Source organism: Drosophila arizonae, chromosome 3, assembly GCF_054131065.1.
Source record: "Drosophila arizonae isolate 15081-1271.41 chromosome 3, UAZ_ARI_1.0, whole genome shotgun sequence".
Taxonomy (NCBI): domain Eukaryota; kingdom Metazoa; phylum Arthropoda; class Insecta; order Diptera; family Drosophilidae; genus Drosophila; species Drosophila arizonae.
In genome coordinates this window covers 2,469,175-2,485,622 of record NC_142923.1, presented here as the reverse complement: position 1 = coordinate 2,485,622, position 16,448 = coordinate 2,469,175, and the positions used below count along the sequence as shown (strand labels likewise).

The 16,448-nt window shown below is 39.7% G+C and overlaps 4 protein-coding genes across 20 annotated transcripts in view; all 4 read left to right on the top strand.

The window, feature by feature from the left end:
• Dus1 (Dihydrouridine synthase 1) overlaps positions 1–6,971 on the top strand; it is a 37,732-nt gene extending 30,761 nt beyond the window's left edge. Inside the window, exons 1-5 of one of the 2 annotated variants that reach the window (XM_018001492.2) lie at positions 3,564–4,937; positions 5,117–5,534; positions 5,596–6,040; positions 6,097–6,274; positions 6,335–6,971. In XM_018001492.2, coding sequence (XP_017856981.1) covers positions 4,923–4,937; positions 5,117–5,534; positions 5,596–6,040; positions 6,097–6,274; positions 6,335–6,835 — 1,557 coding nt within the window. In that variant the 5' untranslated portion in view covers positions 3,564–4,922 and the 3' untranslated portion in view covers positions 6,836–6,971. Of the gene's footprint in view, positions 1–3,563; positions 4,938–5,116; positions 5,535–5,595; positions 6,041–6,096; positions 6,275–6,334 lie in introns of those variants that run through there. The other variant, XM_018001493.2, reaches the window with a different exon arrangement.
• A 280-nt stretch (positions 6,972–7,251) lies between these two features.
• Positions 7,252–8,581, top strand: LOC108609762 (P43 5S RNA-binding protein-like). The gene is made up of 3 exons (XM_089465219.1): positions 7,252–7,735; positions 7,795–7,968; positions 8,264–8,581. The coding sequence occupies exons 1-3, from the start codon at positions 7,548–7,550 to the stop codon at positions 8,367–8,369; spliced, it is 468 nt and encodes a 155-aa protein (XP_089321345.1). The 5' UTR covers positions 7,252–7,547; the 3' UTR covers positions 8,370–8,581.
• On the top strand, positions 8,401–11,005 carry Rpp30 (ribonuclease P protein subunit Rpp30). Its single transcript, XM_018001498.2, has 5 exons — positions 8,401–8,529; positions 9,005–9,456; positions 9,517–9,585; positions 10,036–10,310; positions 10,461–11,005. The coding sequence occupies exons 2-5, from the start codon at positions 9,178–9,180 to the stop codon at positions 10,729–10,731; spliced, it is 894 nt and encodes a 297-aa protein (XP_017856987.1). The 5' UTR covers positions 8,401–8,529; positions 9,005–9,177; the 3' UTR covers positions 10,732–11,005.
• A 54-nt stretch (positions 11,006–11,059) lies between these two features.
• Positions 11,060–16,448, top strand: part of kis (chromodomain helicase DNA binding protein kismet) — a 46,820-nt gene continuing 41,431 nt past the window's right edge. For 15 of the 16 annotated variants that reach the window (XM_089465195.1, XM_089465190.1, XM_089465191.1 and 12 more), the window contains exon 1: positions 11,060–11,169. The gene's annotated coding sequence lies outside the window, so the exon portion shown is untranslated. Of the gene's footprint in view, positions 11,246–16,448 lie in introns of all 16 variants that reach the window. The other variant, XM_089465181.1, reaches the window with a different exon arrangement.

Here is a 16,448-nt window from a genome sequence, read left to right as displayed (position 1 = left end):
TCGAATAATTTTATAAGTTTAAATTTGTTTCTTCTTAAATAGCCCTCAAATACATATATGCAAATACATACATATGTATATATGTAAGTCTGCACGCATAGCATCAAGCATTCCAGCCTTATACACGCGCTCATTTGTATGTGTGTATGTATGCACACATAAATGCGTACTCTAGCATATTCTAAGAATCTCGTTGCGATTGATTTGTCTTTGCATTGTTTTTGAATTTCCAGCCACCACTCTGGCTTTTCTTTGCTATGTGGCGTCATAACAATAATGTGATTTCGTTTTAACTTCTATTGATCGAAACGACGCGGTGGTGCTGTAGGCTGAAGCGCCGACGACTATTATTTTAGCTATTTTGACAAACATGCTGTTTGGGTTGGGTGCGAGTTCAAATCCCGCGGAAAACACTTTTTTGTAAATTGCAAATTTTTGTTATTTTAGCTTCTTTTAAATTTTTTTAAATTCATAAAAATGTTTCCTTTTGTATTATGAATATCTATTAAGCTTATTTATATGTACAAATGCATAAATAGATGGCTGACGCATATAAATGTCGCGATACGGGCACTGTAAATGCCGATTGCCACGCCCCTAGTGGCCGTCGACTCCTCAATTTTAGCCAGTTCTTAGAACGAGTAACCGGTTACCTAAATGCAAAATTTGAATTCTTACGCTCAAAAAATGTGAAAATTACAGGGTATTTTTCGATATGCCACGCCCCTAAAGAGGCTTAAAAATTATTTTCGGGGCATCGATAGAGGAGGCTACCAGTAACTTAACTATCCAAATTTGAAGCTTCTAGCTCTTAAATTGTAGGAGATATAAACTTTTGCGGTTTGCCACGCCCCCTATGGGCGGACATATATCTACCATAGCTCGTTGGACTTGGGTGATCAACCCGCGTATATATACCAAATTTCAGATCTCTAGCATCAATAGTGCCTAAAATATAGCAGAATTCGAAAAATCACTATATCTTCAGGTCCGATTTGCCACGCCTCTAAGGGACGTAGATATATAATTTTTTCATCCATCTTCATAGAATTAAAACATTAGCTTACGTGCAAAATTTCAGCATTCTAGGTTTATAACTTTAGGAGATACAGTTTTGTCCGATTTGCCACGCCCCTAATGGGCGGAGATATATCCGCCATAGCTTGTGATCTTGGGTGGTTGGCGCGGACCTACATACCAAATTTCAGCTTTCTAGCTCTTCAACAAACATGATTTCTGGTATATCGGAAAATGCATTTTCCGATTTGCCACGCCCCTAGTGGGCGGATCGGGAAAATTTTAACACTTTATAAATCGGAGATATACACGAGTATGTGTTCCAAATTTCAAGTCTCTAGCTTCAATAGCGCCGAAATAGATTGCGTTCATACGGACAGACGGACAGACGGACAGACGGACAGACGGACAGACGGACGGACAGCAAGACGGACATTGCACAAAACCAATATACTCATTTCACTTTCGTGAATGAGTCTAAAAATAGAGAAAAGAAAAACTTTTCAACTTGCGAAAATTTCTAGAAGTTGCAAAAGACGGAGAAGCTTTGGCACGCATTAGAATTGAGTCGCTGCGTTCACAACAGGTTCTTTTCAAGCTGAACGCAGCATATTAGTAGCTGTTCAGGAACTAGAGCTTCTGTTCATTTGTGCTTATTGAACGAAAAGTCTCCGCTCTAACGCGCAGAGTTGCGGCAGAGAATGAGCAGAACTTGCTGCTGCTATTGATAATATTGCAATGCCAATTCCGGTCAGTAAACTTTCAATATAAAAAGTTTTTCTCGTTGTGTGTGCATGTAGCACGGCGAAACAGATTTACAGTTATGCAAGTTCTCTGTACGTTGTAATAAATTGAATATAAATTTAGTTCAAAATATAATATACCTAAATACATATGTACATATACTTACTTTTGAAAAACCTAGATTTGTGATCATGTAAAATTTGTATTTTTCATGTTTATTTGCAATAAAAAAATGAATAGCCTTAAAATTTGCTACAGTGCATTTTTGTGTAACTACTTTAAGCGGCTTAAACGAACTTTGCCGCGGTGTCTGCTGATGGGTATCGATGGCTGAATTGAAAATTTCGTTAAGCTGCGTAGCGCGTTGCAACTTGCAAGTGCATGCAACTCGTAGCATAACTCAATTAGTGCTTCATTGTTAGTTATTGTTGCATTTGCCTCGTAACTGAATTTAAGCGCATTTTGTTAACGCTGCTCTGCACGCGGTTCGCTCGAAAGCGAATTCATCGTGTGGAAAGTGAAAATACAAGCCGGCCTCTGTTCAGGGCACTGTTACACACGCGCACACACAGAGAAACGTACATATGTACATACATTCTTACACATACAGACATATGTACATACATGCACTCGTAATTGGAGCGAACTTAAAGTAATTCGTCAAAACCGCCCACAGTTGGTGGCCCTTGTAAATTTATTTGGCTTGGCGCTTTGTATAACTGCTGCCGCACGGCCGCACCTAGGTTTTTCTCCTCCATTTTCATATATTTTAGCAAAAAGCTAATGTGCCGCTAATTAGCTTGTGTGTAGCAGTTGGAAAAAAAAATTACTCCCAGCGGCTTTTTCACAATTGCGCGCAGCAGTGCAAAAGTTTGTCAATTACGCCGCTTCATATGTCAAAGAACAGTAAAAAACAAGTAAGAACGTTGCAGTCGGGCGATACCGATTGCAGAAGACTCATTCACAGCCCAAACGCTGTCAACCAGAGTATATAGTGCAATTTTCAAGTCTAGTGCGCAACAAAAAACAGGGCATGATCCCATTTAAAATGGGAAAATCATCGATAGCTATTGCTATGATCATTGCATAATTGCATTCAAATTACATGCATATGTATATAATTTATACAATTTTGACTTTTAATAATATACATGTATTTATATCCATATATTGGATACCGGCTTCAAGCTAGCAGCAGATCAGCGCGATTTTACTATACATGTGCACACACTCATCGTCTATTCTATGCGTACAGACAGAAGCGCGCCTTTTCTCACATTCTTAGAATTTCGATTGATTTCTGGACTTTCTAGCCGTTACTGTAGTTTTGTCTGATGACGCTCTCTTATTAAGCTATTCTATTTTAGCAGCTGAGTGCTCGAGCAAAGCAATGGCGTGGGTGCTAAGGGCGACGCAAGTAACGTTAGAGTAGGGAGGTTCGAACCTCTACTATGTTTTTTTTTTTTTTTTTTTTTTCATACATTTTTCGTTTTTTATAAAATAGATATTTTATTGGGAAGGTGCGAGCTTGACTGAATGGCACTTAATACTTTTCATTTTCTTAGTCGAATAATTTTATAAGTTTAAATTTGTTTCTTCTTAAATAGCCCTCAAATACATATATGCAAATACATACATATGTATATATGTAAGTCTGCACGCATAGCATCAAGCATTCCAGCCTTATACACGCGCTCATTTGTATGTGTGTATGTATGCACACATAAATGCGTACTCTAGCATATTCTAAGAATCTCGTTGCGATTGATTTGTCTTTGCATTGTTTTTGAATTTCCAGCCACCACTCTGGCTTTTCTTTGCTATGTGGCGTCATAACAATAATGTGATTTCGTTTTAACTTCTATTGATCGAAACGACGCGGTGGTGCTGTAGGCTGAAGCGCCGACGACTATTATTTTAGCTATTTTGACAAACATGCTGTTTGGGTTGGGTGCGAGTTCAAATCCCGCGGAAAACACTTTTTTGTAAATTGCAAATTTTTGTTATTTTAGCTTCTTTTAAATTTTTTTAAATTCATAAAAATGTTTCCTTTTGTATTATGAATATCTATTAAGCTTATTTATATGTACAAATGCATAAATAGATGGCTGACGCATATAAATGTCGCGATACGGGCACTGTAAATGCCGATTGCCACGCCCCTAGTGGCCGTCGACTCCTCAATTTTAGCCAGTTCTTAGAACGAGTAACCGGTTACCTAAATGCAAAATTTGAATTCTTACGCTCAAAAAATGTGAAAATTACAGGGTATTTTTCGATATGCCACGCCCCTAAAGAGGCTTAAAAATTATTTTCGGGGCATCGATAGAGGAGGCTACCAGTAACTTAACTATCCAAATTTGAAGCTTCTAGCTCTTAAATTGTAGGAGATATAAACTTTTGCGGTTTGCCACGCCCCCTATGGGCGGACATATATCTACCATAGCTCGTTGGACTTGGGTGATCAACCCGCGTATATATACCAAATTTCAGATCTCTAGCATCAATAGTGCCTAAAATATAGCAGAATTCGAAAAATCACTATATCTTCAGGTCCGATTTGCCACGCCTCTAAGGGACGTAGATATATAATTTTTTCATCCATCTTCATAGAATTAAAACATTAGCTTACGTGCAAAATTTCAGCATTCTAGGTTTATAACTTTAGGAGATACAGTTTTGTCCGATTTGCCACGCCCCTAATGGGCGGAGATATATCCGCCATAGCTTGTGATCTTGGGTGGTTGGCGCGGACCTACATACCAAATTTCAGCTTTCTAGCTCTTCAACAAACATGATTTCTGGTATATCGGAAAATGCATTTTCCGATTTGCCACGCCCCTAGTGGGCGGATCGGGAAAATTTTAACACTTTATAAATCGGAGATATACACGAGTATGTGTTCCAAATTTCAAGTCTCTAGCTTCAATAGCGCCGAAATAGATTGCGTTCATACGGACAGACGGACAGACGGACAGACGGACAGACGGACAGACGGACAGACGGACGGACAGCAAGACGGACATTGCACAAAACCAATATACTCATTTCACTTTCGTGAATGAGTCTAATGAATTCGCCGCAGGCAAAAACAAGTATGTGAGCAGCATATGTGATAATTGCTCAAAGGATCGATATGAAAATTCGCTGCAAATGGGAAGATGAGAGATGTGCAAGTAAGTGCTATCGTTTATCGATGTACTTAAACAAATTCATTTAAATAGGGAAACTTAATTTTTAGAAATATAATTGAATTTAATATAGAAGCTCTCCGAGATATGTGGCAAAATTGTATTAAGAATATCTTAAATAGCTTTAAAATGTGTCTTTAATTTTCAATTCATTGAAATTGCAGCTGCCAGAAATGGTAAATGAAATCCGTGAGCCCAAGCTGGCTGGCTATGATTTCTATCACCGGGTGTTGGGCTCACCACGCTATGTGGTTGCTCCAATGGTGGATCAAAGTGAATTGGCCTGGCGTATGCTCTGCCGGCGTTACGGGGCACAGCTCTGCTATTCACCCATGTATCATGCGAATCTGTTTGCCACCGATCTGAAGTATCGCAAGGATGCCCTGCAAACCTGTCCCGAGGATCGACCATTGATTATACAATTCTGCGGTAACGATCCACAGCAAATATTGGAGGCTGCTTTAGCTGCACAAGATCATTGCGATGCTGTGGACATCAATCTAGGCTGTCCACAGGCGATTGCCAAGCGTGGACACTACGGCTCCTTTCTGCAGGACGAATGGGAGCTGCTCACAGACATTGGTAAATATTTTATGCATCCATGTATTAGAAACCATTAAATTTAAATTCAATTCAATTGCAGTGCGAACGCTGCATGAGAAACTCTCTGTGCCGGTGACTTGTAAAATACGCCGATTCGAGGATCGGGAGAAGACAATTCAATATGCCAAAATGCTAGAGGCTGCCGGCTGTCAGTTGCTGACCATCCACGGGCGGACTCGTGAGCAGAAAGGACCTCTGACAGGCATTGCGGATTGGAGCTACATCAAAGATGTGCGAGAGCATATTAAGATACCCATGTTTGCCAATGGCAACATTTTGGGCTTGGATGATGTGCATCGTTGTCTGGACGAGACGGGCGTTGATGGAGTAATGAGTGCTGAGGGCAATCTGCATAATCCAGCAATCTTTCAGGGCATTGCACCACCGGTCTGGCAAATGGCCAAGGAGTACTTAGAATTCGTTGATCAATATCCCTGTCCCACATCCTATATACGTGGACATCTCTTCAAGCTGTTTCATCATATGTAAGCATAAATAATGTAGACAGTAAATAGATTATTCTAATCGTTATCCCTTGCAGCATGAATATACGTTCCAATTCCCAGTTAAGGGAACAGCTGGCAACGGGCAATCAGCTCACTCAATTCCATGCCGTTGTGGCCAAGGTGCAGGAGAAATATGAGCCATATCATACGGGAATGGCAAAATATGAGCCGGAAGAAATGGAACTGAATATGAGTGCGGGGGGAATAGAAGAGGTAAGATATCAATTATTAGAATCACTTAAGAGCTATCGAATTACTAATCCCGACTTACAGTTGCCCATGCTACAGCCCTGGTTGTGCCAGCCCTATATTCGCGCCTCACCTGAATCACATCGCCAGAAAATCGCTGAAAAACAACGCGAAGCCGTCGATCCGAATCGCATAAAGCGACAATATTTTGACAATGCTGGCAATGAAATATCCAGGAAGCGCATGAAGAAGCTGAGACGTCGCCAGCGACGCCCTATCAAAACGGATGCACAGTGCCAGCTGCGCCACGAACGTCATCTCGAATATTGCGAGCAGTGCGCCAATCCCCTGGGTTCCAAGTGTGAATTTCGTCTATGCCGAATTTGCTGCCGAGACAAATGCTATGCGGATGATTGTGATTGTCCCGGACATGGCATACTCATCAAATCACGACGCGCCAAGGCTAAGCAGTTCGAAGCCCATTGCAAGCAAGAAAATAACAATGATTCCGTTTCCATTGTTTCAGCTACGAGTCCAACAACAATGGAAAGTGACGACCCACCATTAGCTGATAGTGTTTCTTGATATCGGAATAGGGATCGTAGTGAATTTGTACTGTCTAATGTAGGAAATTATGCGTGCGCTTGTTCCTATGCCTTGCTGTGCACATAAAAATATAAAAACATAACAAAAAACAAAACCAAAAACAAAATATTAAAAGTTTTTCATTTATTCAAAAAGTACTTAAACAAGTACTTAGCTAAACTGGCATTCATTTATAATTAAATTGTTCCATTCATTTAGTCATTCTTACATTATAATGTTTTATTGCAATTCTCATATTGTGTTTATTTTAATCGCCGTTACTTTCGTTAAATTTGAATTCTGCTCAGTATGCATTAATAAGTATTTTTATTTATTATCTTAGCTATTTCATGAAATATTTTAGTACATAGTATTTTTAGTATTTTTCGATAATTTACCGATACCGTAATACAAATCACCTCTGTTAAATAATCAGTGGTTCAGGCTCGTGAACCAATTCCGACTGAACTGTTTTGTATTCAATCAATCAACACATCTGTGTCAAGACAAAAAAAAATAACAAATGATTTTATTCATTAAATTGTAACAAATTTTAAATAATAATCAGAAACGGCAATATAGCTAGCGACAAATCCTGCTATTGAGTGATTCCAAATAACGTGCAGCATTAGCTAGTTTTACTTTTCTTTACGTGGATCTGGACTTGGCATTTGCTGCTGAGAAACGCAAAATAAATGCAAAGAATTTTCAAATGGATGCAAATAAGAGCTTCAAATGCAATGAACCCGGCTGTGGCAAGGCCTTCTGGTATAAGGCGGCATTGAAACGACATTTAAACACGCACAAGGAGAACGATCCCGATGCACCCATCGTTTCGTGGGGCTGCAACAATTGCACGAAAATGTTCACAACAGTCGAATCGCTACGACGGCATTTCAAGTAAGTAAATGAATCTCTGAAATAAAGTGTGGAGGCGCTAATCGATATTCCCCTTCCAGAACTGCCCATGGCTCTGTCAATGTCTATCCCTGTCAATATGAAGGCTGCAACCAGATGTTTCAGCGCAAGGATAATTTGACGCGTCATACGGCCTCGCATGAAGACAATAAGCATTGTTGCGACACCTGTGGAAAGTCCTTTGCCCGCAAGGACGCACTGACAAGGCACAAAGTGTGAGTGTAGAAACAAGTGTAGATCTAACTGTGAAAAGCGATCAGGAGCTTTGATTTGGTTAAGGAGTGCTGTCAATTAAACTGGGAGATTGCGGTTTGCCACGCCCCCTATGGGCGTATATGTATATTCGCCATAATTTGTCATACAATCGGAGCTTTTCAACTATAATACTTTTATATACATACATAGACACGTAGTAACTTATTTTGCAAAGGGGCATTGTCAAAGTTGTCATCCTTTTCACAAAGCTTCACTTTTAATATTATCCTTAATCATTTCCTCCCTCTTCTATAGCATTCATACACGGAAGGCCCAAGCAGCCGAAAGTACATCGAAGCAAAACCAAACTAGATTGAACTCTGTTCTCGCCAAGCACAGATCTGTGGGCTCTTCGGTCTGAGAGTAAAAAGAAGCAAGGGAGCATAAAGCATCTGAAATTCTCTACAATTTTATAACTTAAATCTGAAAACATATTTTCAGGTTCGCAAAAGGCGTTAGAAATTAAGAAGGTTAAAAAGCATTTGAAATACAAATTTCTTACAATAAATTTGAAGCTTTGGGTAAATATGCTCAATAAAAAAAGAAATAAAATATATATATATATAAACATTTCTTAACTATTGTATAAATGCATGTTCTTATTATTAAGTTCAACTTTATAAATCATATTTAATTTGTAAGTAATTGTTATTCTATCCATGAAAAGCGAGCGGAAAATTGGATTTTTTATATATTTTCGCATTTGTCGACAGTTGGTGGAAGTCGTGGATAAAATTATAAATTATTTAATTTAAGAATTTACATTTTTCATCTAGAGTAAGTGAAGGTAGTATTTGAATCTAATGAATGAGTGAAGCTTCATCGCTCAGTAAATTTCTATTTATAATTGATTAAACAGATTGCTAATAACAACTGATAAGAAAAAAAGCTACCAATATAAATTAGAAAAAAATTTCATAATAGTAAAATAAAATAGCTAATATGCTTTATTTTAAAAATAATTTTTTTTCTTTCCGGTCAAATTTGTTTTTATAGTTATTCAACAAACTAACTTAAGGAGGCTTCATTCCCATATATGAAACTGCGTAATTTTGAATTTAGCGGCAAGACTAAGTTTCGTTTTACGATATAGAAAAATATCGATAATTTTTGTTAGCCACTCTAGCTGTGGGCACGTTTTGCGGTTGCAGCTGTTGCTTAAACAGAAAATGGAGCAAACAAATGGATTTTACGATTTCTGCATTCCCTACAACAAAGATGACAAGATATTGCGTGGCATACTCAATGAATTGGTCGAACTGGGTTACAAGACGATAGCAATTGACCAGAGCTTCGATCACAGCAAAAAGGAGCCCGGTAAACGTGGTTCCGAAATGTTTCCCGAGCCACACAACATAGACAATATACGCAAGGAGTTTGCCAACAAGTTAAAGATATTGCAGCGAATAACTATTTTATATGTGGATGCAAATGTGGCGCACGCAATGGTAAGCTATGAGATTAACTTTATGTGTGTACTCTGTAATTTAAAATAATCAAATTTCTAGAGCGTTTCGTTGAATCTTCGCAAGTTTAACCTAATCGCTGGACAACCCAAAACGGAAGCAGCGCTAACGGTAAGTGGATAAACTGCATCTCGCAATTGTGTTATTTGTTTTACCTTCTCCTTTGCACCTTGTTTTTCACTTGTCGCGGTTTCACTGCAGTTTATAAATTGCAATTTTGTATTGATAAGCTTTGTTTAAATATTGCTTAATCGATAGTTAATTTATGCAAATAATTATTTTAAACTACAGCTAAAATTTCGAAACACAAGCAGAAGCTAAAGTTATTGTTATTATTTGTTAATTAACTTTAAATTAAGTTAAATGAAAAAATAACAATTTTCGATAAACCTTCAAATCTATTGTCATCCCTATTTATTGAAACAGCTGATGAATAAACACGGCGGATTAGACGCCGTAGCACAAATCAAGTTTAAAATTCACACAAAAACTTGAATGGAAATCTAGTTTTAAATCAATTTCTATCATTATATATATTTAATTTGTGTTTACTTCTAACAGCACTGCTGCACGTCCTTTAATGGCGATATCATTACCTTTGATCCAACTGCCGGCTCTCGTTTGCTTATCCAGCGTAAACCTTATCTCATTGCGGTGCGAAGGGGCATGTACTTCGAGATAAAGTATGCCCCGGCTATAGCAGACTCGAATAATCGCAAGGATATGATTAAGGTGGCACAGAACTATTGCACCAAAGGCAAATCGAGAAATATTATCTTCAGTAGCGGTGCATTGCATGAATTTCAACTACGCGGGCCATACGATGTGGCGAATTTGTAAGAATATAATATATAGTGTACAGTGAAGACTATATGAATTACCCTCAACCAGTCCTCCCACTAATACGCAGTCCTCTCAAGCAAGTCTTCACTGTACTCTATAATATTATTTATTTTTCATAACTACTATATCCTATATCTCAACAGGTCCTACATATTTGGACTCTCTGAAAATCAGGGCAAAAATGCAATCGATCGGTTTTGTCGGCAACTTTTCTTACGCGCAGAATCACGCCGTTTGGGCAAAACAATCATGTTTGTTAAGAGTCAAGGACCAATTGTATTTTCCGACAGTTCCGATGAGAGCGACGAGGAATTGGCTGATGAAATGGATACTTTAGTGAAGGAAACAGCAAGCGAAGAAGAACTAGAAGAAAGAAAAAGTAGTCAAGCCAATAAAAGACTGAAAGTAGCATAAACAAAAGTATATATTTATTTCGTATAAACAATTGAAAAGTATGGAAATATTTAAGACATGGAAAACACTTCCATACAATTCTCGAAGCTGCAAAGTTTATTCTCGAATTTCAAAATTTATACGGTCATACACAGTGCGCGCACTTGAAACAGTAGCTATCATATCGATAGTATGTTATCGGAAACGTTTTTCCGCATATTTTTTATATAACTGTTCAGACCTTAGATGCCAAACAACAAAATTAAATCTATAATAAAATAGCCGTTAACTGCAACCAATTTGTTCTATCCACACGGAAATTTGCACACAAGTAGCACGTATTTCCAAGTACATGTTAATGCGATTAATCGTTACTTAAAAAATACTTGACTTGCGAGCTGCCTACCGTATATCGGTCATCTCTAATCGCTGCTAAACAAAATGGAGGTCTTTGATGTGGTGCGTACATGTCTGACAAAGTGCTGCTGAAAAATTTGCGTAAAACGGCAAAAATAAGTTGATTAATTAATTAAATGTAATAACAAAATGCAAATAAAGTTGCCGGCAACAATTTGCGCTAAAAACGAAACGAGTATTGAGCGTATTTCAAATGTTATATGATTTTCAAAATCGACGAAACGAAAACCAGACACTCGAACGAAGAAAAAAATGTGAAAGAAGTAGAGAGCGAGAGTACAAGACGACGGCGACAACGACAACCCAAACGACGAGAAAAACGGCAAAAGAAATATGTATTTCGCGAGACGACGACCGCAGCAGCAGCAGCCGCAGTCGCAGTCAACGTTCAATTGTTTTTTCCGAATTATGGCCAAGTGCATGTGTATATATATGTATATATATATATATATATATATATATGTGTGTCGTGTATGTGTTAATTAATTGGCATAGCTAGACAAAATAAAATTGAAATCAAAGTAAAAAGAATATATATATGTATATATACAGTTAAAAGCGTGAATTAAAATGCGTTCGCAATGAAGTGGCTTCTTTTTCGTTACCTTTTTGTATAATTAAAAATGGACCTCGCTATCTGTCGCTGTGTGAGTTTTGTGCAGTTGTATGTATATACGTGTATGCATGTGTGTGTGTGTGAGTGTGATGGCGATGCTCGATTTTCGCTTGATGATGAAGTTTGATTATAATAATGATTATTGCCGCCTCCCTGTCTTTTTGTCTTTCTTGTGCAATTGCATATGAGTGTGAGTGTGTGTGTGTGCTTCGGCTAACAATTAACTTGTGAGGGTGGTGATATTAAATTTAATTTAATATATTTTTATTGTTTCTATTTTCAAAAAATTGTAATTGCTGTCGCTGCATCTCTACCGCGACAGATCAGAGCAGCTTGCGGCGTCTTGTCAATGATTTTCGCTCATTTTCACAGATATTTAGTGGGCTTATGGCATTTATATGCGTGTGTGTGTTTGTGTAAGTGCGACTGCAATAAAATGTCTTATATTTGTGCTTGTAATTATTTGCCGTAGCGAGTTCGCCATTTACATTTTCATTTCTTTGCGCCCGCTGCTTCTTGCTACATTTGTTTTGTATCTGAACTCTGTTGTTGTAGTTGTATTTAGTGTGAGTGGCGTGTGTCCCGCGTTGATTTTGCAAGCACCCAGAAAAGAAAAGAAAAAAACTGATTTTCGCAGCCAGCATACATTTGAAATGTGTATGTATTGGTCTCTCGCCGCTGCAGCGTTGCCACACAATCGCATGCAGATGCACACACCTGTGCAAATGTGCGCTGCTGGCTTGTTCGAGTCGTCGTTTTCGTGTCGCATGTCGTTCGGCTGCTGCGCGCCCCCGCTGCGTACATTTTCCGTGTTGTTGTTGTTGCTGTTCCTTTGGGCTCTATTCATATTTCGTGCTTTGTGTGCGAGTTTGTGTGTAAGTGCGTGCCTCATGTGCTTGTGTAGGTGTGTACGTGTATATATATTTTCACTGATTTACGCGTTTGAACAGTTGCAGGACAAACAGAGAACATCTGCATGCAACGGTATCCATGTGTGTATGTGTGTTTGTATGGGTGGGCAATGACAAAGCAGAATTTGTTGCCGGCCCTTAATATGGGCTTAGCATTGTATTTGTATTTTCTACATTTGATTTGTCTCAGCTCTGTGGCCGTTTGTCATTTGTCTACCTCCTTTGCACACACACACGCATAGGCTAGCAGTAGCGGCTGCCACACGTTTTTCTAGCCGGGGCACTCGCTGTTTATATCCGCGCGCTCTCTATCTCTCGCACTACGCGCAATTGATGAGAGCGAAAATTTTCATTGCGCTCACGGGGGCCATCAGCAGCGACAAGCAGCGGTGCTGCCGATTGCGCTTATTTAACGCTAAAATCTGACTGATGAGCGATAAAACTGTAACAGTAAGAACGCTGCGACTATTACGGTCAATTTTCAAACCTTGCATTGTTATATTATAAAATATAAATATGCCAAAATATATTGCATATATTGCAAAATGAAAGCAGCAGCAAGAGCTAAAGCATTTGTTTACACACATTGGGATGTAATTAATAGTTCAAGATTAGCCAATTGACTTTAAAATACAAATATGCAAATATATATTAAATATATTGCAAAGTGATAGCAGAAAAAAAACAAGCGTTTGTTTACGTACATCAAAATCAAAATCATTTATTTATTCACCAAAAGTTAGCTATTTTTGTTGTTTGTTTAGTCTTCTCTCACAAGGTGGCAACACCGATGACAGCAGCAGTCGCCTCGTCTGTGGCGGCTGTAAAAAAATGTGCTCTTCATGACTTCTTTCTGTGCCCCAATCCGTTGCCACGGCTGCTTTTCCTTTTCCAATTACACAAACGTTTTCACGTCTGCCGCTCATACGCCTATTATTTCTTTTCAGCAATATCTATCGATTTCTTTGTGTTTAGCTCTGGCAGCGGCGGTGACAGAACGCCGGCCCCAATAGCCGAGTGCTGTGCGTATATCATGTTTAATTGTAATTATCGAGCGTGAGTGTGAGTACGTGTGCGAGTGATTGCATTGGTATGTATGTGTGTGTGTGTGTGTGTGTGCTATTTGCTCAAGTCACAGCAGCAGCAGCACAAAGAAGAAGAAGTAACAGCAATGGGCAGCAGCTTCAGCTCAGTCGTTGCGCTTTTGTAGTTTTCGCCGCGTCCGTTTCAGTTACTACTTCTGCTATTGCCGTCGGTTTTTTCTTTCTCTTCTGCTCGCTTTGTTATTGTTGTAGTAGTAGTAGCAGTCATAGTTGTTGTTGGTGCAATTGTGCTACAATTATTATTTCGCATGTGTTGCTTCTTATATATATCTATATATGTGTGTATCTACACTCGAATTAGCATTGTTGTTCTTGTTGTTGCTGGCATTCGCATTCGCATTCGCCATCCGTCATTGTTCGTCATCATTCACATTTCAAAGTTGTCGATGTCGCGTAAAAGGCAAATGGCGCTGCATGCATAACTATCGATAGGTTCGACGCCGCGGTCTATCAATCGGGCAAACACTCAAACGCAAACAAAAAAAAAAAAAAACAACAATCAGAAACGAATGCATAATCAAAAAAGTATTCAATGTGTACTACAAAGCAATAAACACGCAAAAAGTCCAACGGATTAGCAGCCCCCAGAAGCAGATACAAAGAGGTGAGTGAAACAGCAAATATACAAATCTATACGTACATACATAGATACGCAGTTATATATATAAATATTTACATACATACAAACAGCCTATACCTAGGCACGAGTACTTTTTATATTATAATTATAGCTAATTAAGTTGGGTGCGGTAATGAAATTTCAAATACGAATGCGAATGATATGCACAGGCGAAACGTGAAATTTCGAGAAATTTACAACAATGGCAAGGCAGAAAATGCTTTTTAGAAATAATTATGTATCTTTAACCAAAAGCAGATACACACAGGCACAAGCACACACATATACACACACACACAAGCCGGCCGTTGCCAGCAGTCAGTCACTCAGCCAGCAAATAAAAATGAACGAGCAAACCCACACAGACGCACACACACAAGTAAACGAATTGAGCGAAAAACGAACACTCACATACAGGCAAGCTGAAACAATTTCAATCAACTCTTTGCTTGGACGGCCGACCAAAAAAAAAGTTGTAAAAAAAAGAATAATAAAATAAACGTCACACGCGCCCCCAAAACAACGTGATACAACAACAACAACAACAGCGACTGCATCTGAATGAGCGAGAGAGAAATAGTGAAGGAAGACAGAGAGCGAGCGAGCAAAGGCCGGCCTGGCATTTGAGTTTTTGGGTATCACTGCTGCGGCGAAAAATTAAAGTAATAATAAAAAAAAAAGACTACAACTCGCTTAGCTTAACGTGCAAATGAGAGCGACGGGGCGATGATGACGTCGCATCACTTGGACTATGGCGACAACGGCATAAACTGAAGCAAACAATTCATCGAAACGGCAAGAGCGCAGCGACACACACACACACACATGCACTTACAGTCCACACTCATGCATGACCGGTCGTCGTTCGCGAGAGCCAAAACGGCAAATGGAGAGCGCGAATGGATGGATGAAAGGCAGCAACAGCAGAAGGCAACCAGGCGGCGATCCAAAGCCAAAGCATATCATCCATCCAAAACCGAATCAAAACCGACCAAACAACAAGCAAAAACATATGAACGACGACGACCCCAACGCACCAACACACAAACACACACACATATACGTGTACGCATACCCATTCGCAGGCAAATACACGCGCAGCCCATGCCCATGACAGAGCACAGAGATACGATACTCACACACACACTCATACGCGCGCGTACTTAAACGATATGCGAATAAAATAGCAACAGCAACAACAAGAGCAAACAACATACCAACGGCAGCCGCCGCCGCAGCAGGGCAACTATGCGGCGAATTTGCACGAATCATGCGAATCTCCAATACACACACACACACAGCGAGAAACACAGCCAGTCTTATACACCCATACACCCATACACATGCACATGCATACTTAATACGTGTTTTGTACTTGTCGCCGTCTTCGTCATCATCGCTGTCGCTGGCCATTCTCGCCATCATGGCTGCTGCTGCTTCTGCTGCTCTATACACTCTTTGTATCTACGCGACGCGCGTTCGTTACATTTCACAGTCGGTCGCAGGCGTTTTGCCAGATTTCGCTTTTCAACCCAACCGCCTCCCTTTCCATGTCGCCATCTGCAGCACCACCCAACTTATCAAACTAACAAGCATTCACAGTAATAGCAACTACAACTACAACAATAACAACAGCAACAATTTCTTCTACGAACTCCAAAAAGTAATCGTCTCGTCTATTGTGCCCTGCTTTTCGTTCAGTTCATTCGCATTTTTGTTTTGACTGCTCTTGTCAACTGGTCGTCTCTTTTCAACGCTCATTCTATACGAAAGCCGCCGCCGACGCTACTGACGCCGACGGCGCAGTCTGTCGTTCAGTCGCCTCCAACATTGCCGGCCATCTGTCTAACATGAGGCTGGCGCCTCAGTTTGCGTCACTGCTCGCTCACTCAGTCTCTGCCGCCAAAGGCCGGCACACGTTGTTGCCGTTGCTGTTGCTCCAAAACCCACCCCAACCCACGTCTGCTGCTGTCTCTGCCCATTCTGTTCGGCCTGTGCCATCGGCTGTAGCTGTGGCAGCGGCAGCGGCAGCACGTGATATACTCGCTTTGCTTTTGTAATTTCGCTTTTGG

What these genes read in the sequence shown, in the direction of transcription:
- Rpp30 (XM_018001498.2), top strand. Translation starts at nt 9,178, where the DNA reads ATGGAGCAAACAAATGGATTTTACGATTTCTGCATTCCCTACAACAAA. An exon ending in AAACGGAAGCAGCGCTAACG is followed by an intron (nt 9,586 to 10,035) that starts GTAAGTGGATAA and finishes TACTTCTAACAG; the next exon opens with CACTGCTGCACGTCCTTTAA. An exon ending in CCATACGATGTGGCGAATTT is followed by an intron (nt 10,311 to 10,460) that starts GTAAGAATATAA and finishes ATATCTCAACAG; the next exon opens with GTCCTACATATTTGGACTCT.
- LOC108609762 (XM_089465219.1), top strand. Translation starts at nt 7,548, where the DNA reads ATGGATGCAAATAAGAGCTTCAAATGCAATGAACCCGGCTGTGGCAAG. An exon ending in TCGCTACGACGGCATTTCAA is followed by an intron (nt 7,736 to 7,794) that starts GTAAGTAAATGA and finishes TTCCCCTTCCAG; the next exon opens with AACTGCCCATGGCTCTGTCA. An exon ending in GCACTGACAAGGCACAAAGT is followed by an intron (nt 7,969 to 8,263) that starts GTGAGTGTAGAA and finishes CCTCTTCTATAG; the next exon opens with CATTCATACACGGAAGGCCC.